Source organism: Pseudorasbora parva, chromosome 1 (assembly GCF_024679245.1).
Source record: "Pseudorasbora parva isolate DD20220531a chromosome 1, ASM2467924v1, whole genome shotgun sequence".
Taxonomy (NCBI): Eukaryota; Metazoa; Chordata; class Actinopteri; order Cypriniformes; family Gobionidae; genus Pseudorasbora; species Pseudorasbora parva.
The window spans coordinates 44251069-44275466 of record NC_090172.1 but is presented as its reverse complement, the minus strand read 5'-3'; the positions used below and the strand labels follow the sequence as shown (position 1 = coordinate 44275466).

The following is a 24398-nucleotide window of genomic DNA, read 5'->3' as shown; positions in this document are numbered from 1 at the left end:
TTTATGTTATCAATACCTTTTAAAACAAAGCCTTTTAATAGCAAATGTCTGATCAACACCTAGAGTAAGGAGGTCTAAAATGGATGAAAATAATGCTTATTTTATATTACATTTACTTGAAAAATAAATGACAAAACATTGACATGGCAATAGATGATGGAACTAAGGCTGCGTTCACAAAATGTTGTAATTATCGTTATTAATGACAACCTGGGACATCCTACTCTGAGCTGTTCATCTTCTATGGCAAAACTATGAATGTCAAAATTAATCTGTGTAATTAGAGTAATTACGTTGGAGAGCCTCCCAGACCTAGAGTGTAGTGTGTATCTGCAATCATTTTATTGACTGGTTTAAGTCACATAAAACTGAGATGAAATTATTATTGTTATTATTATTATTATTGCTACTACTACTACTGCCACCACCATGTCATAGCTCCCTTACTTTGTGAAAGCAGCTATGTCTTGTTAAAATTAGAGTAATTACGGTAACAGATAAAACTACAATACAACAATTAACAGTTATGCAAATATCATTAAATCATTATTGTGCCAGCAACATTAAACTGTACTGTGTGTATTTTGGGATAATTAAAATGTTACCAAGTGTCAGTTATAAGAATTACATAGAAATATTATGACATAACTGCTTCACTACATTTTACTGCTAAAGCAGCTGCATGCGCTTTTGAGTGTTTCCGCATGACATTGTAAAGTCATGGTGGTACAAGTTGGAGCGCTCAAAAATTCAGAATAACTTGTAATTATGACTTCAATGAGGACATGAACACATGAACAAGACAGTCACATCATTTTGGTAATTCCTACATGCCAGGTGTGTGAACACACCTTAACATTACACAGAATGGCCGCTTCTACTCAAGTAGAATCATTATGAGCTGACGCATCATTCTCCTTCAGCTAAAGTCCATTGCTTTAACATGTAATACAGCTATTCTCCTCGTTTATTTATTGCATTTGAGCACTGAGTCAGACACAATCTTGTGCCCCACTACACAACAGCCTCAAGAGGACAGAAGATGCTCAGCGATGTCCTTGCACAATTTTAGTTGAGTGCTAGTGTGTAGCCACTTGTCCACCCTGAGGCCCACCAACTCCACTGGGGTGAAGAACTTGAGGAAACAAGAATTATGTAACACCAGCTTGGGTAGTAGTCCCTGCACTGTATAAAACATGGAGCTTTTAGACAGACTGCTGAGAGGAAGAGTCTCAGCTGCTGGGGCTGAAGAACTCCTTAAAGGGATAGTTCACCCAAAAATAATAAATACAAAATTAGGTATTTTGAAGAATGTATTTTGAAAAAACACAAGGGCGAGTATGCCTTTCCATTGTTTGGGCTTGGGTATGAGGGTACGGAATAATTTTAAAGTCATGAGCCAACAAATATTTTCTTCAGTAAACTGTGGCATATGGCTGAGTGAAAGTTATTACGTTAATGGAAAGAAAAAAATGTAGGGTGGGGACTTTTATCCTTCAGTTGTTTAATTGGATGGATGCAGATCTGAATATTAGCTTGGAGATAACTGTAACAAAGAGATGGGGTTTATGTGGACAAATTGATTGGAGAAGTCCAGTAGCTACTACACATCCCCTGAGGGAAGTCTGTTTCACTCTAAGTTATGACATTTTGATTAAAATGAAAGAAATCTTAAATTAAACGTATGGATGAATCATTCATAATAAGACGACAAAATGCATTTACAAAAAATATTCCTTTTCATAATGTTTGATACTAAAAATAAAAAACGCAAACATTTCCCTAACGAAACAAAAATATATTGCAGTATATTGGAAAATATCATGTAATAAATTAGACAATATATTCACATATATGGGATTTAATATTTATATTCTCCAATAAATTACAATATATGAAAGCGGCAATCATTTGAATATTTTGCAATATGTTACAGGAATATATAATATATTGAATTATACCATCAATATATTATTCCATGTATTTACAATATATTATAATATATTTCAAAATAATATATTGGTAAATATATTTTCGTTTCGTAAGGGTTAATTCACATATTGATCAATGCCAGTGAACTTGTTCATGAATTGACTGTGAAGTGGACAGAGGGCCATCGAAGGGATTACAGTGACTCATTAAGTTGACCATCCAGAAACTTAATGTGTAACAATTTTGTATCCTTAACCATATGCTATGACTTAACCCTCACCCAGTGTAAAACGGATTGTTTTCCACACGCCCACCGTGAAATTCTTCAACACTGGGCAAATCATTTGGCCAAATTTCAGAGAAAGTGATCTTAAACAAGAAGGAGCCTTTGAGAATATAGGTTAGCGGGTTAGAAGTGTCAGACCCTTTTTGTGAGTCCAAATGAAACTCGAAGTGTCAGACCCTTTTTGTGAGCCCAAATGAAACTCGAGCGGCCGGATCCAGAAGCGTACCTGCCTCCGTTAGTTACGTAACCGGGCAAGCCAGTGAGACCGTTTGCGTGTATCCGCGAAGAGAAAACGCGGCAATCGTGTCAACACAAAGGAAAAATAATGCTGCCATATACATTTAAAGAATACCGCAGTAGTCAGAGATGAAACCACATTTGTTAATACAAGCAGTTAAAGACGTGAAAATATCCCTTCATATCCTCTCCTTCTGTGTGTGACTTAACCTGTTACATAACAGCTCTCTCCACACACACACACACACGCGCACAGCCTGCCAGACACACGGGCGGCGTCTCAATACCAAACAAGCTGCCTATTTAGACAGCATTTGAAGGCTACACAGTAGCATTTGGCACCCGAAAATGCTACATGTGTAGGAAGCTCAACCATGTTTTAAAGCACAGATACAGACATGACTGCCAAAGCCAAGCAGACCTGAAATCTGCTCCGACTAAACTGATTCAACTATCGAATGACACATTAACCGACATTTCTTTGACTTGTAACGTTATCCCCAAATCAGAGACATACAAAAGGGGTGTGGCAGTCCCATGTAAAAAATGGCTTTATGCTTATATTTACACACTATGAAATCACCAGTTTGCTATGCAAATAGCCTACGTCTCGTCTCTGCAGTGACCTAAAACATTTAATAGAATAGACGTTGCATTCAAGTGTTTATTGAAACATATGGACACGTTGGCCACACTGCATCGACTATACACAGTGAGAACAGGATTAAAAGCGGAGACAGTCCTGAAAAATGACAACAGTGCTTGATTAACTAGTAAACAGCATGCGAGTAATAGATCAGAAATGACAGGTAGTCAGTGACCAGGACTGTTTGGGCTCGCTTACAATTAAACGTGTATCATCACATTAATTTGCACAAAGCGTGCATGTGCTAGCTAGACTACTACCAGGCCTCCATGTGTAAAATAACATATTTAATCTGTTTAATTCATTGTGAATTCAGAGCTAATGTGAAACACGTCACACGAAAGGGCTGAAGTTACAACTCAAAATTGATCTTCGTGAACTTGAATAAAATGGAAAACAATCCACAAGCAAGCTCTGTTCTTCAAGCTTACCCCTGTTGGTACTTGAGCAACTCTGCCGCCGAACTGGAGCTGGTTTGTCGGTTTCAGCCTTGCTGTCCAGTTTCACCGGGCTGTCCTCCACCGAAGCGCCCGCTTCAGAAGCGGTCTTGCGCGGCACCGTGACGGACTCTGGCGGAGGAGACTCCATGTTCGTCTGCGGGTTTCAGTTACTTTTACAATGGGATCGCTTTGTAGAACAATTCGGAATCGTTTTACATCGTTTTTTGGTTCGGATTGCACTTGAGCGTGTGACAGATCTGTGTTCATGGGAGCGGGTGTGGCTCTTCTGTCCACAGACAGCGCTGTTGAGCGCGAGAGACGGTCACGCCAAACATACTGACATGCTCTCTAAAACATTCCAGTAAAGACATATGTGGCATATATTAAGTTTTAAAAAACACGAATGTTTATTGCGACCAAATTCAGATTGCAGCCACGATTCAGCTTATAATATAAATATAATTTGCATTCAGGCTACAAAAATAGCCTACAATAATTTTGAAAAAGTAAAAATTAAAATAATCTTTAAAATAACTAAACAAATGATAAAAACTACCTATTTTAAATTTTATTAAATTCATTTTAAAACGATTCGCTTAGACTGCATGGTTTTGTGAACCGGTTAAACCGGTTTATTAAAATAGCCGACTCAACAGAACGATGTTCGTTCCCAAATAAGACAAGTTAATATGTTCATCCATGTCTCACGCGCGTTAATAATATTTGACTAACGTTATATCAGCTCAGTCCGACAAGTGAGTGGGAAAGGCACGTCGCCAAACTTTATTTATAATAATAATTACGTCGAAACTTAAAGTACGTTGTCCCAAAATAGAGGTTATTAGTAGGCTAAATATAGGTATTTACTCTGTTATTCAAATGTTGACGGTCTTAGCATCTTTCCCTTTCTCTCTCACACACACAAACGGCATGCTTGACGTGATGACTCGAGCGAACATGCTGCTGCTGACGTACTTCCGCTAAACGCAGTGAGTCTGCAAGCGTCGAGGCGCGCAATGCGTGGACTTCAAGTTGCGTGCAACAACTATTTAATATAGGCTAGTAGTTGAATACAAGAAAGACAAACAAACAACAGATTTATGTCAAGCCTAAAACGTATTTGGTGTCAGCAATTGACCGTCTTTTCAAGCTTCTTAAACTGAACTTTTTCTTTTTTTGTATACAAATGAGAATTTAAACCTTTACAGACCCCATTGCCCTCTCAGCATAAACAGCTAATTACAATTTTTTAATCATGAAAAACATCCCTACATTGTGTAGAGAACAGGCTATTAGTTAAAAAGTTTATGGATAAAAATAATGAAATAACTGAGTTTTCATGTATAGCCTATACAGTGGCATAGTTTTCACAATAGAGCTCAGTCTAAGACTTATCCTAGATCAAATAGTTTTATTGTGCTGTGTTGACTTACAAGAGGATGTGATCACAGATGTTTCTGAAAAGTGCTTTTCATTAGAGTGGTGAATGAGATCAGGAAATTCTTATGTAAAGCATGACATTAATGTTTGGGTTGGATTAGTTGAGATTTATGAAATTTTCGGTGTATTTAGCTGTTACAGCTGTCTACACAGTAGCATTGACCTGTGGGCGTATGTCTGGTCTACTGATGCATAGGAAATAGGAGGACATGGAAAGACCCACCGCAGAGGGCATGGGAGAACCATCCTCTCCTTTCCTGCCCACACCAGGCCAACAGGGTTTACATGCACCCACATCCAGGAAGCCGAGTTACTTAGCAACATGGAGAGGATCCATTGCCAGGTGATTTGACACGACATTCACTGCATCGTTGTGGGAAAACTGTGGAATACAGTGCAGTATTTCCTTGCCATGAACGCACCCCTTTAATCATGTCATGGTTACTCCCAAAACAAACATGTAACCATGAGCGGTAGCGCTATAAGCTTATAGCACAGTCTCCACCTCAAATCACAGGTGTGGTCTGCCATTTTAATGAGTTGTGGAACAACAGTGACACAGACACACCATTTTCACTTCAGTCACAGTACACCATGTCTCCAAGTGCAGTGCTAGAGACAAAAAGGCATTGTGTTTTCCGTAAAACAATAAAAAAGAAAATAAAACATTGCGAGGTTATAATTTTTAAGAAGTGAAGAGCAATTTTATGCATCATTGTTGAGTACATTTATGTAACGCCTGTGAAAGGATGATCTAGTAAAGAAAACGAGGGTACGCATTATGCCAGCTTTTTGTCTTCTTTTTTAACAGTATTTGTGACCAAGTGAGCCAAACATTGCACATGACAGTTGTATAGTGCAGTGATTTTTTTTAATACAAAGTGCCAACAGAATAATCGCTTTTACCATATTTGTTTTCAAGAACCCAAAAAAATAAAAATAATAAAGGCAAGTGCTTCGATTCAGTGAAACATTTAAAAAAAAAGTCTAGTGCTAATTGCAACATTTCAGAAATACATTTAAAACTTAAGTGAGTGGAACTAATATATTTGCCAAATAACCAAACCATAAACATAATTGATGCTTTGAATGCTATAGGCAGGATAATAATCTAAGGACACGTGGGCACCCGTTTACATGGTTTAACTGTTGCCCATTTTGATGAAGCGCTGAGATTTCTGTCTTGCCATCTGATATTGCTTGCGTGCAAACTGGGCATTGTCGATTCCTTCTCGCAGTCTCTGTGGAGTGTGAAGCAAAATATGTCAGAGGCCACAGTTTGATCTTGACAGAAAATGAAATGCAGTCATTTTAATAGCTATGAACTTTTGCTCTGTGAGCCTAAAAGAGATAAAACTGGTTTAACTAGATTAACTGTTGATCACAACTTAAAATCTATGAAATAGCATGCTAATATAAAATGCCCAGTGCCATATTCAGCACTGGGCATTGAAAATGTGCTTGTCATTTTAGTTCACCAGACAGATGATGGCACCCATTGACTCCCGTAGCATTTTTCTTCCTACTATGGAAGTCAATGGGTGCCGCCAACTGTCTGGTTACCAACCTTTTTAAATGAGTGACTAAATGACAGAATTTTCATTTTTAGGTGAGCTATCCCTTTAAAAGCGAACAAAATTTCACCAGCAGTTTTAACTTAGAAACCACGCCTGTGATGTTTACCTCAGCCATGTCAGCATGTTTCATGTGAATCACTTTTACTTGCGGCTGTCCATCCTTCCTAATGAGGTTCAATTTGTTCTGTTCCTGCACCAACATCCAGATTATTGTCAAGCAATGTTAATTCATTCACCATATATCAGTTAGAAAAAACCTGTACAATTGTCAATCTACTATCAATGTAATTACATATATCTGCTAATACTAAGAGTAGCATTTATGTACCCGGTAATATATCTTCAAATCTCCTCCCTCTGTGCTTGGAGGCTTTTGGAAATTCTCAAATGGACATTCCCATTCTTTACTGAAATGTCCAATCACATCGATCTCCTTTACACACATCACTCTCCTGGATGATAAAGAAACCAACACACACAGCATATGGAAAAGAGAAACAATTAGGAAAATGTCAAGTTTCATAATTTTTCTGTTGTTTGAATACCTGCTGGTGATAATGATGTTTGTTTTTCTGTGCCCTGGGTACTCATAGTGTTCTCTGAAGATTTCTCCATCCAACTGTTTAATCTCAGACCTCTGAAAAACATACACACTTATACAGCACTATACACAAAATACAGCACACTACTTTATGGCTCCGGACATATAATCTTTCAGGAATAACAATCAAAATCATTTTAAAATCATAAATCATCTGAAATGCATAAAAATGATTGTAATCATGTCAAAGAGGAGTATTGATTTATTCAAGGTCAATCACAGGAATCAAGCAAGTTTTTCAGTTGACAATCACAACACAGTAAAGCCACATTAAAACGAATGATTACAGGACAATTATGAACCATGTGTTACGTATATTAGATAAATAAAGTATATAGGAAAACACATCAGACATTCATTCCAACATGCACTGTAAAATGCCCATTTATTGCATATAAATGAGTTTGCATATATTAATATGCACATTTTATGTATTCACAATGATTAAGAATAAACATTATGTTGATAAATATATTTTATATAGACTGTAAATTTGTTATCAGAGTTCAGATGCATGGAAATGCATTTACAGACATATGTTTAAAGAAATTAAAATGAAGATTAGAAAAATAGACAAACTTTGCCAGCTTCATATCCTAGTCTTAAAAAAAAATCTAATCTAATCAGTTTTTTTAAAAATACCATTTAATACCGAAAATCTATAATTGTTTGCCATCATATGGCTCTGATGTCTTAAAACTACCTTGTTTTCTTACATTTCAAATAATATATTTTGGGAACATTTTTATATTGACTAATGAGGTTATGTTCGGATTTATTTGGCATTAACTGATAAAAAATAAAGAATATAGTGATATAAAACTAATGTAATAAAAATGTCTGAGGTATAACGCTGAAATTATTTTTGGCAAAATTAAAAGACACAAAAAAGGTTTTCTAGATAAGAAAATTAGCAAAGCCATAAAGGTGCACAAGACAACTTCAGATGCAGACTTAGGATATTATGTAATTTCCTAAACTCAACATTCTACTGTAGGTGGAGCAGGCCAGACTGGATCTAGCACTGAATATCCAGTTTGGTTCATTTAAGTGCAACAATATCTCTGTGTTCTCATACTCAAATGTTTTTAATAACATGGATCTTTAAGATAATAGCCCCAATCCCATCTCCCATCTCCCACTCCCATTTTACATTTCCTCAGGCTGCATTTGGGAAAGGACAGAAAAGAGAGAAAATACGAAATATTAAATGAAAATGACAGCAGGAATTCATTTGTTCACAGCAGGGATGGAGTCAGTTCAACTTTTGAGTTTAAGGTCAGTTTCAATGAAGAATACAACGGGAATTGTAACAAGGGGATTCAGAATTTGGTTGAGCTTAAGGCAAAAATCCACAGTTAAATAGCATAACAAATCTGAACATTTAATAAAATTAGGTTCAAAATTAATTTGCTGACAGAGATTTTTTTATGGATGTTATAAAATATTTTTATAGAGTGGATTTTTATACAGTTCAAATTTATACAAAATACCATCAACCCTCAGAAAACCATTAGCAATAAATAGGAACAAAAATGCAAAGTTGGCCCTTAAAGATATGTACTGTAATCAAAATCCACAGACACTAATAGATAAAATATACACTTAAATGTGTACACTTAAAATAAACACTTAAATGTGAAATATCTGAAAGAAGACTAAAATATAGCCTAAAATCCTCATAATTGACCATTGATGAAAAAGAACAAACCACTGGTTTAAGGCCTCTATATACTCATGGCAAAGTTTTTCTTTGTCCCTTGCTAAGGGGTAACACAAAGTTTGAAATGACATGACCTTCATCAGAAGTGCAACTTAATTTTCTACTATAAAGCGGCACACGGACATCTGACCTCAGCGGTCTGAACAGGAGAAATGAACCGGAAAAGATTTCTATATAAAAGGAAAGGCAGAGCCTCCCCGCACACCTTCCTATAACGTAATTGCCATGGACCAATGGTAGTGCAAAGGTGTTTACTAGCCGTATAACTTTTTTGGAAAGTTTGCTTTTGCAAATGGTTTTGACCTTTTGAAATTCACTTTTGACTTGATTTAGTTCGAAATGACATCACATTCGCTTAAAGTATATTGGGGCCTTTAGCCTGTAGTTTCTTGCCTTATTCTGTCAAACTGACTTCCATCCTTCAAAACAATTTGGCTGTTAGTAGTTGTTAAATTAAAACAGAGGGTCATGCTGATTAAAATCCATCTCATCTGGGTTTAGTAGCCTGGTCACTAGGGTTGACAGGTGACCTCACCTGAAAGAGGTCATAGCCCTCCGACTCATTGTGGTCGTAGGGCCGTATGATGCCGTCCTCTTGTACGAGACGCACTGGCCTTAATTTAGTCACCTCCTCAGTAGATTCTGCTACCCTGCAAATCAGAAACGGCACCTTAGATAACTCTGACAAAGACGCCATCCTGTGATCTAGTGGTTTTATATCCATGTAAAAAGCGTGGGCAACGAGTGAGTCATTCTTAGTGAACAGAATCTACTCAATTAAAGTTCATCTGAGCATGCCTGAACAGCCTTGAACAAATGCAATGCATCTCAAAAGTCATTTAAGAAGCATCAACCTACAAAGTTTCTTTGTACTATTGCGTGCAGTGTCTGATTCCTTAAGCCCTCTCTCACCTTTGGTTACTTCTACAGTGCGAGCATGGAAAAGCAACATGATTAGTTCATACAGTCGGTGCTGATCTGTTCAGGTGTATAATATGGAGAGCATAACGAATGGATGGATGATTAAACGCATATGCTAGAGAATCACTGGAGGGGTGGGGGGGCTGTTCCAGTTTTCGCCGGGAAAGGTTTGGCATGAAAAAGCCAAGGGTGGGAACACCGTAAAACACAACAGATTTGCCAACTCATCTTTTCAGGGCAGAATTAATGGAATGGGTGAAAAATGTGATTGGTTAGCTTGGTTGTCGACCGCCTTTGAAATCATAATGCTTCTTTTGCTATTTGCTGGAGAGCAGGTGGTTACACCATAGAGTCCAGTGCATCAGCAGTGCAGTGAGCTCGTGCAGTGGGCTTGGTCTGACAAGCAGAGCAGTCGGAGAGTGAGGGGGACATCATGCTAAGTTCACCCAAAAAAAATGAAAGTCATTTACTTAATCTTGTGTTGTTCCCAACTTGCATTACTTTTTTCTTCCATGGAACATAAAAGTGCTTTCAATCCATTCAAAAAATGAACTAGATTAATCACTCATTTGTTCGGATTAAAACACGGTTTTAATATATTTTAATGTAACACTTTCACAGTTAATCTCCAAATGAATGTAGAAACAACAAAGACTACATTTCAAATACTTGTTTAATGGCATCTTTTTATAAATGAAGGCCAGTATCACTGATACTTATAATGCTGTCTTAATGAAAATGATTTAACAGCTGTCTAACAGGTAGGAAATTGAATTTGGTTATCAAACCCTCCGTACTGCATAAATTATGAATGAAATATAGATTAATCCTTATTCTTTAGTCAAGAGCAGCGAGTCATTTTCTCTGTTACCTTTATTCTTTAATAAACATTAAAGTCCCTGTAAAGGCAATTCTGAGATGTTTCTAAACATTAGAAATGTTACTGAATTGTGGAGTTAGACCATTAAACAGGTTTTATGGGTGGCAGGGGTATAACTGTGGCTCGATGACGCACTGGAGCCACTATGGCCCCCTCACCTATAACTGGAGCACATTCGCATCAGTTCGCCCGCTTAATCGCGAGTTACTGTCAGTACCGTTTGTTACTACAGCCTACAGTTTGCTAGCTAGTTATGCCTTCATCACGTACATTACCTGGTTGCAAAATAGCTTTAAAAACAAAAGCCATTATATCAAGAAGAGGTGGATTCATTGTGAAGAGCCACCTTGATGGATAGCTGAGGATCACCAACACCTGCCTCTGCAGTGATTACACCACGTTTTACACCAGACAGTTTTACAAACTTTCATCGGAGACAACTGGGATTCATTAATATTCCACTGCAGAATGAGGCTGAACCCACTATCTCCCAGCCCGGCCTTCATGTGCCATCGTCGGAAGTATGTTTCCAACGAGTGTTGTCTTGAGCGCTTACAGCTTTTTAGGTTTCAGCCGTTTCAGTTGAGAGCTGAGAATGCTGCTTATTTTGATTGTAGGATTTTGATAAGCTATTTGCTTAAGACTTACTTGGCGATTTTTATCATTCAAATCTGGCTGGGTGGTTAATACATTTTTCTGTGGTGTGACAAACTCAGGACACATATTTAATTTTGACTCTACAGGGACTTTAAATGACAGACATTAGTGGCGGCTGTCACTTTAAGACCTGCCTCTGCTGCATGATGCTGATCTCACACGCATATCATTCTTAACTCTTATGTAACTATTTACGTTCATTCAAATTTATTTAACCCGTTTAAGACTGCTCTTATGAGGATACTAGACAAAACAGACATTTTGGCATAATTGTGTAAGTTACTGTTTGTTGAAGAGCAGCGTGTTCTCTTTTGACTTGTCATGTTTGAATGGTTTAAAAGCATTTGCATGAATAACGTAATCATATAAATGTAACGCTAGACAAAAATGTAATAAAAAAATAAAAAATGAGCAGTAACGTTGATAGCACTAAAAAGAAGATATTTTACATGAGGTTCAACTTTTTTATTATTTTTCCTCTCCATATAATGAAAGTTAATGGGGCCCCAAACAGGACTGGACTTTCATTGTATTGACAAAAAACAATTCCCCCCAATTTCTGGGTGAACTATCCCTTTAACTATGTTTGATTTTTGCGACACTATATATAAAAACACCAGTACATTTTTTATTTATTTAAAGTACCGCTTCCCTTAAATGTGAGTATAAGTGAGTATATGTGTTTATCTGTATTCCCGCTCCTCTATACATCATATTTGCTCCTTTTCTGCTCATCAGACTTACCACTGGCCCCAAAATGCACCAGTGAAAGGGGTGTGGAGATCAGAAGCAAATGTTACAATGATGGGAAAATAGGCACATGTTGATGAATCCAGTTATAAGGGGATTCTTGAGCTGTAGATTACGGCAGAATGCTCTGTGCTACAGCTCACATTCTTTGCTTCCCATGATGCAATACTTACCTTTCAACAATTCACACCCTGTTAGATTAAAAAGTCATTCATGCTGCCAAATTAGCTCTTTTTTTGACCCAGGAAACAAGCAAACTCAACAGAGTGATTGCAAGAGGGATCATTCACTGTCATCTCTCTGGGTACCATGGGCATAAATACACATACATTCAAGCTTCAGTCATCCAGACCTTCATACACACATCTGTACACATACACTCATGAGTGTCCATATACTCACTGAACTAAAAAGAACAAACACATCCAGGAATTAACTTATGAAAAACATGAAAGAAAGAGTCACAAAATTAGTTTACACACAGGAAAACAAAAGCAACACTACATGAGGAAAGAAAAACTAGACAACAAAAGAGACACACACATTAAGACACCGACACAATTAGATACATCTTAATCTGAGAGTCTGCTGTACATTAGAAAATCACCACAGGAAAATTGTAATTATTTAATGTTTCTTTCTCAATATGCTTCTCCGTTCCAAAAGATTGCTTAGATAATATTTTTTTTAAATTAGAGTGCAATGACATCTGCGCTTACATAATACGATACATCAAATAATTCTCTCTGTCCTATAGCAAGAAGTATGATTTCCAAGCTATACTTAGGATGGGGGAAAATGTTTTATAAACATTATAAAATTATTTTTTGATCAATTTAATGCATCCTTGCTGAATAAACGTATTTATTTATTTATTTATTTAAAAAAAAAAATCAAACTAACCCCAAACATATTGTATAGTATGTACATGGTTCTCTGACTGTGCATGTCTGTATGTGTGTATATAGATGTAATATTCATGTGCATGTGTGTCTCACCTCTGAATGCCCTGAAAAGTACTGCTTGCCATGTCTATGATGCCCCCTGTAGGTCTGGCCACCACTCCAACCAGGCCTTTCCCGATGCCCTTGAAGAAGCCTGCAGCACCCTCTTTCTTCGCTCCTAAACCCATGGCAGAATATTAAATTACATATTATACATTCTTGGTGTTATACATTATACTGATTATACATCAGTGGTTGCCATTATATATGTATTTGTGTATTGTCAATGGCCAATAAATTGTTACTGTTGAACTTTTTTAAAAAACAGATTCAATCGATTTAAGTGTGATGCATCAGCAGTAAACTGCCATACCTTCCACCGGTTTTGTCACAATTCCTGTTACTCCACCAACCACTCCCTGAAGGAGTACAGGCACATGACAAAAGTCAGTTCATTCTATACACAATGGAACTTTGTTATATAATGCATAACATAGAAAGGCATGTGCTTGGATGTTTTCTTGAATGTGTTTTTATTTCAGGAACTTCAGTACCTTGAAGAAACCCTTTCCTCCTTTAGCCAGACTTTCTCCAAAGTCCTTAGTGGGTCTGTTCATTTCCTCCCTCCGTTTCTGCTGATACTCTTTGTCCATAGTGATGGCAGCCAAGCCTTTACCTACAGAGCCAGTTATACGGGACACCATGCCAGCTGCGCCCCCTAGGAAGATAATGTAGAAACAAAACAAGTGTGCAGGAAGGATCCTCAGTGAGTACATGTGGGTTTGAGAGAGCAAGCAAGAAAAAGCAAGGTGCCTTACCCACTGTGTGGCCCAGTAAACTTCGAACACCGATAACAAAACCTTCTGCAAATTCCTCAGGTCCTTGAACAGCCCCCTACACACACAAACATCACAAATGTTACCAATATTAAGTAGACCACAAAAACAATTTTTTTTTTAACTGTTGAAACCTTGAGACAAAAAAGTAATAAAAAAATTAATTTACGTTTTTGGGGACGTCTACCTTTACATGGATGTGAACTTTAATGACATCCCATTCTTAATCCCTAGTGTTTAATACGTAATTAACGGCTTCAACTCTTCTGGGAAGGCTTTTCACAAGCTTTTCACAAGGTTTAGGAGTGTGTTTATGGGAATATTTGACCATTATTCTAGAATCACATTTGTGAGGTAAGGCAGTGATATTGGATGAGAAGGCCTGGCTCACAGTCTCCGCTTTATTTCATCCCAAAGCTCTTCTGTCTGGTTAATGTGCAGGCCAGTCAAGTTCCTCCACACCAAATTCGTTCATCTATGTCTTTATGGACCTTGCTTTGTGCACGGGTGTGCAGTCACGTTGCAACAGGAAGGGAACATCCTCAAATTGTTCCCACAAAGTTGGGAGCAAGAAATTGTCCAAAATGTCTTGGTATCCTAAAGCATTAAGAGTTCCTTTCACTGGAACTAAGGGGCCAAGCCCAACCCCTGAAAAACAACCCCACCCAATCCCCCCTCCACCAAACTTCAAACTTGGTACAATGCAGTCAGACAAGTACCGTTCTCCTGGCAACTGCCAAACCCAGACTTCTTCATCAGATGCCAGACAGATAAGCGTGATTCATCACTCCAGAGTAACACATCTCCACTGCTCTAGAGTCCAGTGGTGCCGTGCTTAACACCACTGCATCCAACACTTTGCACTTGTACACTTGCTAATCTGAAGGGCACAGGAAGTTTGGAGGTCTGTAGCTATTGACTGCAGTAAGTTGGTGACTTCTGCGCACTGTGCATAATTCTGATCATTTTACGTAGAGTTGCTGTTGTTCCCAATTGCTTCCACTTTGTTATAATACTATTAACATTTGACCGTGGAATATTTAGTAGTGAGGGAATTTCACAAATGGACTTATTAGCACGGATGGCACCCTATCACGGCTCCTGAGAGCGACCCACTCTTTCACAAATGTTTGCAGAAGCAGTCTGCATGCCTAGTTGCTGGATTTTATACACCTGTGGCCATGGACATGATTTGAACATCTGAATTTAATGACTTGGAGGTGTCCAAATACATTTGGCAATGTAGTGTATATCAGTTCCCACTAGGCATAATACCATTACACATGCATTACAATGATGATTGTAAAAAATATACCTTAAATATCTGTATACCTTAAACATGTACTTATATTTTTTAAGTACTTAAACATTTAAAGGAGAATACACTCACATTTGTACTGAATTAAATGAATGAAGAGATAAATTAACAGCATTTGTCAGACCTGGATGGGTTCATAGAAGAAAGCCTCCACTCCTTCTGATAAGCCTCGGATCAGGCCAAATGGATTTCCAAGAACATCCAGACCCAAAACCAACACGTACATCTGTGTCAAGAACTATAAGGAGAGAAAAAGACTCAATTTCTTTCAGATACAGTGATGAAGTGAAAATGTAAGTGTGTTTGCTCATGCAACGACCTCTGACATTGTATTAGTGTGTATTTAGATCACCCACTTGTTCAGTGTAGTGTCTGATCACTGCCCACATCAGTTTCTCTCGCCTGTAGAATTGATATTTCACCTCAAAGTAAGCCAGTCTGAAAAAAAGAGCGAGACAAAAAGACATCAATCAATGCCTAAGTGAATCGTCTTTTCAAAGAAGCATGCCAGTCAGTATTAGAGTGCATGCATGCACATCTGAAAGCCTTACTTGAAAATCAGATCATCTACATCAGTGAGTGTGGCACCAATGCTTTTAAGAAGGAGGTTGACGGACTGGATGGCCACCATATCACCCTGCTCAGATTCATCTCCACTGGAGCCCAGAGATAGACTCAGATGCAGCTATACAAATAAACAAAAACATGTTAATGAAGGGTAAACATTAACAATTACATGACTTTGTTTGATGCAGTTTACCATCAAGGAAATGTATCAACAATTTCTTATTATTAAATCATTCATATCCTGGTAGACAAGTAAGATTCAGTTGATTCAGTTTAATCTTTCATACGAAAATACAGGCTAGCGCATCAATAATATTAAAAAACCTGTTGATGTTGGTATAGTGCTGGGCGTTATAGCGGTTCATACCAGTTTTTATTTTTGTTATGATATGAATTTTTATTATACCGCAATACCGGTGTATGCCGCTTAAACAACGTTTGGAATGTGGCGCATCGTGACACTGTTTGAGAGAGGTCCATTTTCACCGTCGCACTGTAGTGATGGCACAGCTCAGATCGCATTACCGCAGAGATTTCAAACCACACAAGTTGCACAAGAGAACAGTTTCTGCACGGAGCGCCACAATGAGTTTAACAATGCTCACTACATGGATCATATACATTAGAACAGACAAAAGAGCAGGAGCGTTTCAAGCTTTTATATAAGACATATTTTTTATATAATCGAATGCTCTAAGCATGAACCAGTAAGTGCACATATTTAATTACATCGTCTTCAAATGAAATGTGTGTAAAAAAAAATATGTGTGACCAAAAATTCAAAGTAGAATGGGCAAAAAAGTAGCCTTTATTCTTTCTGTGTTAAACTGATGTGTGTAGTTTGTTAAGAGACTGTAGTGCCCCTAAATGTATTGAAAATATTATTAGACCTTTTAATGCGCGGATAAGACAGAATGCGTGAGAGGCGCCTTTTTTAATTGTTTTCTATTAGCAGTGAGCATTTTGCAAACTGTTTTTAACCACCTGCTGCGCCTCACATTTTTGTATGAGCACTCTGAATGCATAAAGTTGAAAAAGAAAAAGAAAAAAAAAAAAATCAAGCGGCGGAAGTGAGCTCTCATGCGTATCTCTACACCATGGCTGCATCCGAAACCAGGAAAATGCTGCCTTTGGGGGACACATTTGAAGGCACCAAGGCACGTCCGAATCTAATGTTAGCTTCACTTTCTGTCTCCTTAGAGACCTTCATCTGATCGATTTTTGAAGGCAGCATACATGTATCCTTCGCTGCCTTTGATGATCACACAATCCTGTTCTCTCCATTCAGTGACAGTTGAGCTGGAAAAATAAGATGGCATCCGAAAGTTGCGTTTGCTGGTGACTCTATGTATAAATATATGTTTTTTACAAATATTTTCCACTTCTGATGTCATTTCTAGCGAGAAATTACTAATGTAGTAATTAAATGCGTTTAGTTCTCACCAAAGCTCACTCTATTTTGCTGTAGATCATTAAACTGTTACACTGCCTTAGAAGTCTGTCTGAAATTAGTTTTGTGAGTTGCCTTCATGCACAAAACGCTGCCTTACAAGCCATTGCCTGATAAGGCAGCAAGCAACGAGTCAGCTGTCTTGGTTTTCGGACGCAGCCCATATTGTGTATTTTGCCATCACTTACCGGACCGGAAGTGATGGCACACTGAAAACTGATGTACATAGTGTTGTATTTGAGGTAAAAATTATATAATTTTTTCTTGGTTTCTTCGCACAAACCGATCTTAAGACATTAATGTGTCGTCACGAGCCGCAGGGTTTAATATGGATTATATTATAATATGGAATGTGTATGGTTTTTTTACTCTCATAGCTCTCATGAAGCAAAAATCTTCATTTGTGTTCTACTGAAGACACAAAAGACACCTACATCTTGGATGCCCAGGGGGTAAGCAGATAAACATCAAATTTTTATTTTCGGGTGACGTATCCCCTTAACCATGTTTTCAAACCTGAAAAACGTGTTCTGTCTGATTGGGGCCTAAACGGTCTTCCGTGTTTCTCCCTTATTTTGTCAGTTTGTCGTTATACAGGGTTAGAGTTGAGGGCACCTTGATGCATTTTAAAAATCTGTTTTTTTCTCTCTGTGGTCATATTTTAATATTCATATTTTAATATTCTCCCCACAGCATCATTTTGTGGGGCTTTCCATACCAGTATTGATTTTAGTGTATACTTTTTCTACAATATTCCCTCATCATGACAATTAAATGGGGCATTCTAGTCAATCTACAGTAGTATTTCCTCTCTCAATCAGTAGATAAATGTCATATACCGTGATTTGCTCATTAATAGCCAGATTTACTAAGTTTGTGGCAGTATTATCCCCGTTTTGGCATTAAAAACTACTGTCAGTATTTACTAAAAGCCACACAACACAATTATTGCTGAAAAGACATTAATAATGGAGTTTTTGAAAGTAATAGACATAATATAAATGAATAGAATTTATTAAAAAAAAAACTCTGAACTATTCAAAAGATTGGGGTCAGTAAAATCTTAAAAAATAAAATAAAAATAAAAAAAATTATTCAGCAAGGATGCATTAGACATATTAAAAGTGAAGGTAAAGATATTTAACACGTCTATTTCAAATAGATCCTGTTTTTTGTTATTTCTAGTTATCAAGGAATCCTGAAAAAATGCATCCCAGTTTCAAAAATATATTATGAAAAACAACTATTTTCAACATTGATAATAATATAACTGTTTCTTGTGCACCAAATCAGCATATTAGAATGATTTCTGAAAAATCATGTGACACTGAAGGCTTTGCTATCACAGGAATAAATTACTTTTTTTTTAAATACATTAAAATAGAAAACAGTTATTTTAAACAGTATTATATTTCAAAATATTACTGTTTACTGTATATTTGATAAATAAATGCAGCCTTGGTGAGCATAAGTAACTTCTTTTAAAAGAATTAAAAACGATCCACCCCAAACTATTGAACAGTAGTGCATAACTGTTCAATCACGCTGTAGAATGTGGAAGACTGAAACTAGGCATAAGGTTTTATTTAAAATCTTGGTGACAAGTGATCTTGAAAAGAATGTGCTGTGTTTTGAAGTGGAATGTGGTGCCGAGTCATTACTTTAATAGGGGAGATGTGGAAATGCTCAAAGAAGCTCAGGCCCGAGGTGTCTGTCATGGAGCTCTCCATCAGCTGAGCCTGCAGTCCCTCCAGATCCTTTTCTATCAGCTTATTCTGAAGCACAGAGAAACACATACTAACATCTCCAGCCCCCTTTTCATTCACATTTCATAAAGCCACATGACTGAAACAAAAACAGAAGAATGTAATGATGGAGGAAGTATTTACCACTGCGATCATTATGAATTAATTTCATTAGTAACATTATGTGACAGAATATAAACACCTCTAAGAGAATGCAGTAGTTACCTTCTCTTTACTATCCAGGGAGTCTGTGGCAGGGGTAAACAGATTGAGCATTGCCCCCAAGAAACCCTGATCAATCTTCACTGCCATCTCCTGCACTAATGCCATAAAGTACCTAAAGGAAAACAAACACTGCCAGTCAAATATTTGGATCTACTCATTCTACTTAATTACCAAATAATAATAAAATAGTCATCAAAGCTACAAAATAACATGTCACTAAATATGTGTGAACAAATTGTATTTTTTGAATACTAAATAAATATTTTTAAATACCTAAGAAAATTGGGGTCGGTAAGATAGTTAATGTTTTTAAAAGAGGTCTCTTATGCTCACCAAGGCTGAATCAAATTAATTAAAAATACAGTAAAAACAGTAATATTGTAAAATATTACAATTTATAGTAATTGTCGAAACAATTTTTTCAGGATTCTTTGACAAACAGAACATTTAAAAGAATAGTATTTACTTGAAAAGTGCCACTTTTTATCAATTTAATGTTTCTTTTTTGTAACAATGTAAAAGTCTTTACTGTCACTTTTGATCAATTTCATGTATCCTTGCTGAATTAAAGAAAAAAAAAAATCATACTAAGCCCAAACTGATCTGAATTAGTATATTTGAGACGGTGACATAAGTAAAAACGTAATCAACGTGTCATCACTTACTTAAACTGCATGACTTGGCTGTGCTCATTAAACCTTGTGATGATGCTCACGTCAATAAACGGCTTTGGCTCTAAAGATAAAAGGGATATGGTGTGTTCATGTCCACTCACTCCAAATATGCACTCTGAAGTGTATTAGCTTAGTGCAGCATTCATGTTAAGCTGATGTTTGTACTGTACCAGAGTCTTGAACAATAGATTTTGGAAGAGGAACAGGATGAAACACAGTAGGAAATATAGCTCCCGGCAGCTGATTATCCACCTGGAACAAATAAATGGTGCACATAATAACTGAACGACTGCCAGAAATGACAGAAGTGTTATATTCAACAAGTACATTGTGTGTGGGTGTTACCTGCAGCCAATAGAGCTGTGCACGTAGACTCCTCTGGTGAGGCGACTGTTTCAACTCAATATGAATGCCAGGCAGGAAGTTTCTCCTGATATGGCAGGAAAATGGCTGTCTCATCAACATGGGCAATCTTCCAAAGTTTACCTGTTTTAATAAAGACAAAAAAACAATACTATAAAGTCTAAGCAACATAAATGATCATTAAACTTTTCCTGGTCAAGTCCTTCATTACCTCTAGGCCAGTTTCTAGTCTAGTCCAGCATGGTTCACTCTTGCTGCTGATGTGGTTCTGGTAGGCTTTCTCCAACAGTCCAATGTTCTTGTGGTTAAAGGACTTCCAGCGGTTCTTTGGTCTCATCTCCCAAACCACACCAGAACTAGCAGAAAAAACAATTCAATCATCTTCAAATATCAACTTGACAGTCAAGTGGCATTTATGTTCCCCTTAAAGTCTTAGAAGCAGGGCTTGACATTAACACCCGCCAACTTGCCATTTGCGGGTGGATTTCAGCTTTGGCATGTAATACAGTCATTCCCACTAGCCACTTTGGCAGGCTGGACTTTAGTATTCTCAAAAGGCATCTGCTATAAACGGGTTGCGCATTATTTCCAATCACACGCAATTCTATTGAGTTTACAAATGCAAAATCTAATAATCAGAAGCATTCAGATTAGCACTCATTATAAACAACAAAGCAGAGATGCGATGTACGTAGGTGATTCATTCATCATTCAGGGATTGACGTTTTTGTTCCATTTCAGCAGAGAAAAGAGTTTAAAACAAAGATCACAGCAAAACCAGAACGCATCTGATGTGACTGGTATACATTTGGCTTGATGTTAGACAATGTTCAATATTCATTAATTTAGGAACCTCTCTAAAGTTACATAAAACATTGTTTCACATTTCTAACTTCAATAACATTTGAAGAGGATGACTTACAGACATAAAACCATTGGATTTTTGATATATAAAAAAACCTGTCAAATCACATAAAAATATGCTGGATTTAAATGTCATAGGTGATAGAACACTGATGAGAATATTGTTTGAGAATAAATTATGTTTACACCAAAAAATCTTAGTGTTGAATCTGTTAGTGTTTGTCTAGATTAAAGAGCTTTACACACAACCTTATCATCTATACATTTCATGTAAACTTGATATGGGTGTGTACAGTTGTCATTTATATATAGCCAACAAAAAAATTCCTACCAACAACATTTTGGCCAAGTTAAAATGCTAGGTGGCGCAGTTTTGGAAAACCACTAGTCATAGTGGCTGGTGAACAAAAAGGTTATTCTCAAGCCCTGCTTAAAAGCATTATAAATTCTAGTAAACAACACTACTAGATGCTGGGTCGGATTTATTTACCTGGTGATGCCAATGTATGCAATTTCCTGCCTGATGTCATTGTTGATCAGTGACAGGCCCAGGTTCTGTAATGAGATGTTGACTTCCTGCTGAAACTGCTCTAGCTCCTCCGCCTGCCGTGCTTTTGTGACTATGCCAACATCCTCTGTGAAGATCAGCACCCGCTGTCGGCCGTCCAGGAAAGACACCCAGTGAATCTGAACTAAGCTGCTATAAGCAAACTGCCCACATTCGTCCTAAAGAAAATAACATGGGAACAATATAAACAGCAACATAAGATGATCAGTAGATTCACTGACCCAGAATCTCTCTCTAACCTTGACAAGGTCCAGTTCCCCACTGTGGTCTTGACAGCTCCAGCAAAGCTTCCTCACCCCTGCTGGATCGTCCCATGCAAAACGCTGAGCTTCACCTGGTCTCAGTGCCCAAGACTCCTCACATCCTCTGCACAAGCAGAGACACAGACACAGATTAGAGTTATGAAACATTCACACACTCAATAAGAGAATAAAGATGTACCGGTGCTTTGGTACCACATGATTTAAGTTGTATGTAAACAGCCAGGTTACAAAAAAAAAAAAAAAAAAAAAAGTCAAATATATTGAATCTGCGCATTAGACCGTTTGAATCAGATTTTACAGATCTTTCGTTGTACTGTAAATGCCGCTAATAAAAAATGATGTATTATTCATTACTTTATGTACTATACAATGCTGACTAAAAATAGTAATATTGTGAAATATTACAATTTAATCATCCATGCTTATTAAAAGTATAACCACAAACTTTTAAAATGCCAGTTTTTTCCAGTTTCCAGTTTTTTCTTCGCCATGGTATTATTATTTTCATTCATCACATGAAGTAAAATATTTCTAGTGCTGCCGACCTCTGTCTGAAGTTGACAGTGGCTGCTGGCGTGTGGTTCACAACCAAAGCAGGTGCAGCTCCATCATAGTAATCTGTGAAGCTGATGACAGCGGAGTGGTCTGAGATATTCACGTCCACTATCACGCCACCATACTGATGGAAAAGAAGATTAGAATTAGGTGGTCAAAATGGTTTAATAAAATATATTTAGCATCACTTTTACATCCAGAACATGTTCACCTGATCCATGCGCAGCAGAGTCCCGCTGTCCTGTTTGTTGAAGAAGAATGATTTGGAGATAGATTCAGATCCCACAACTCGTATACACAGCTTCCCTGTGCTTGACTCAGGCCAAAAAGGCAAACACTGTAACACACACAATTGTACAGTCAAAGACACATACAGTGTGTGTACACATACTGCTGCCTTTGATAAAAATTAAAATTAACTCTGACCTCAGTCGAGGAGATGTAGTGCCACTTGTTGCTTAGACCATTGTTATTTTGCACCTCTCCAACCTCCAGCTCAAATGAAGACTTATTGACCAGCGTGTGGAAGGGACTCATGGTAACAATTCGTGTCAGATTAAAGCTGCTCATCTGGATGCTGACCCCAACCTGGTACATCAAATGCGATTTTCCGTACTGTACATTATAATGTTGTTGTGTCTAAATTCACATGTACAGTAAATGTTCAAAGCATTTACCAGGTAGTCTCCGCATTTGTCTGGACAGCGCACGCATCCATAGCTGCCGACAGTGTCCAGCGAGAAGCCATCGGACCAGGAGCTGGTGGACACACAAAGTTGCAACTGAAAGGAAGAGCAGCATGTCAATTTAGAAAGGAATATTAGAACATTTTGTATTAGAAAATGGTTTTCTGACTATAGCCATTTTCTATATGATTATAGCACAAACACATTTTATTCATGATTTGATTATTTTAGATGTTTGGCTAATAGCTGTACAGATTTATCCATCAAACACTGCCAAAGACCCCAATCCAACCTTATTCTTGCTGAAGAGATTCTTCTTTTTGAAGGAGAACAGAATGACGTCTCTGAAGTCGGATGGGTGTTTCACACAGGTATCCTCGGCACGATACTGCAGCACGCGGGATGTCTTATTGATGATCCAGTACGGACTATAAACAGAAAGGACAATTTTGCTGTTCGCGTGAGACACATGCACCCCCACGTCCAAGGTCAGTCCCTCTGTGGTGTCGCTGGTGAAGCAGATGGAGAAGAACTCAGGCATGTCTCTGCTAACCCTCAAACGGCCAGTCCAATTGCGGCCTTGGTACTTGATCAAAACAAGTTCCATTATTTCACCACTAACATTCGAATTCAGCACATCCGCCGCGTTACCCTCCTGAAGCTCATAGAAGTCTGCAGAACCCTATGAGAGACATGACGATGTTTTAATAAGTGACTGCAGGCTAATATTATATAAATAATAAACCATACAGATTTTTTATTTAAAAGTTAGGTCAGTAAATTATTTTTATTTTTTTACATTTTATTCAGCAAGGACAAACTAAATAGATCAAGAGTGACACTATAGAAATATAAAATTTTACAAAAGATTTTGATTTCAAATAATTGCTGTTTTTTGGAGCTTTATATTCACCAAAGAATTCTAAAAAAAAGTATCATGGTTTCCACAAAAACAATAAGCAGCTAAATATTAAACTATTTTCAACATTTAAAATAATAGCAAATGTATCTTGATCACAAAATCATCATATTAGAATGATTTCTAAAGGATCATGTGACACTGAAAACGGGAGTAATGATGCTGAAAATTCAGTTTTGACATCACATGAATAAATTAAGTTTATATATTATATATAAATATATTAAGTAAAAATATTTTAAATTGTAATAATATTTTACAAATTTACTGTTGTGACTGCATTTTTGATAGCAAATAAATGCAGTCTTGGTGAGAGACTTCTTTTTTAAAA

General features: G+C 37.2%; 2 protein-coding genes across 8 annotated transcripts in view; both read right to left on the bottom strand.

Moving 5' to 3' along the window:
- Positions 1 to 4028, bottom strand: part of rorab (RAR-related orphan receptor A, paralog b) — a 62312-nt gene extending 58284 nt beyond the window's left edge. Inside the window, exon 1 of the mRNA XM_067442382.1 lies at positions 3533 to 4028. Coding sequence (XP_067298483.1) covers positions 3533 to 3689 — 157 coding nt within the window. The 5' untranslated portion in view covers positions 3690 to 4028. The remainder of the gene's footprint in view (positions 1 to 3532) is intronic.
- A 1466-nt stretch (positions 4029 to 5494) lies between these two features.
- The window catches only part of vps13c (vacuolar protein sorting 13 homolog C), a 64343-nt gene continuing 45439 nt past the window's right edge, over positions 5495 to 24398 (bottom strand). For 4 of the 7 annotated variants that reach the window (XM_067442325.1, XM_067442335.1, XM_067442351.1 and 1 more), the window contains 25 exons: positions 23441 to 23830; positions 23140 to 23244; positions 22889 to 23050; positions 22674 to 22799; positions 22453 to 22586; positions 21884 to 22010; positions 21567 to 21802; positions 20424 to 20568; positions 20195 to 20335; positions 20020 to 20101; positions 19841 to 19910; positions 19176 to 19287; positions 18867 to 18980; positions 15740 to 15873; positions 15545 to 15626; positions 15313 to 15426; positions 13853 to 13928; positions 13589 to 13752; positions 13408 to 13453; positions 13089 to 13212; positions 9418 to 9532; positions 7104 to 7195; positions 6887 to 7010; positions 6665 to 6748; positions 5495 to 6222 (listed from right to left, as the gene is read on the bottom strand). In XM_067442325.1, coding sequence (XP_067298426.1) covers positions 6124 to 6222; positions 6665 to 6748; positions 6887 to 7010; positions 7104 to 7195; positions 9418 to 9532; positions 13089 to 13212; positions 13408 to 13453; positions 13589 to 13752; positions 13853 to 13928; positions 15313 to 15426; positions 15545 to 15626; positions 15740 to 15873; positions 18867 to 18980; positions 19176 to 19287; positions 19841 to 19910; positions 20020 to 20101; positions 20195 to 20335; positions 20424 to 20568; positions 21567 to 21802; positions 21884 to 22010; positions 22453 to 22586; positions 22674 to 22799; positions 22889 to 23050; positions 23140 to 23244; positions 23441 to 23830 — 3198 coding nt within the window. In that variant the 3' untranslated portion in view covers positions 5495 to 6123. The remainder of the gene's footprint in view (positions 6223 to 6664; positions 6749 to 6886; positions 7011 to 7103; positions 7196 to 9417; positions 9533 to 13088; positions 13213 to 13407; positions 13454 to 13588; positions 13753 to 13852; positions 13929 to 15312; positions 15427 to 15544; positions 15627 to 15739; positions 15874 to 18866; positions 18981 to 19175; positions 19288 to 19840; positions 19911 to 20019; positions 20102 to 20194; positions 20336 to 20423; positions 20569 to 21566; positions 21803 to 21883; positions 22011 to 22452; positions 22587 to 22673; positions 22800 to 22888; positions 23051 to 23139; positions 23245 to 23440; positions 23831 to 24398) is intronic. The other 3 variants (XM_067442367.1, XM_067442361.1, XM_067442373.1) reach the window with 1 other exon arrangement.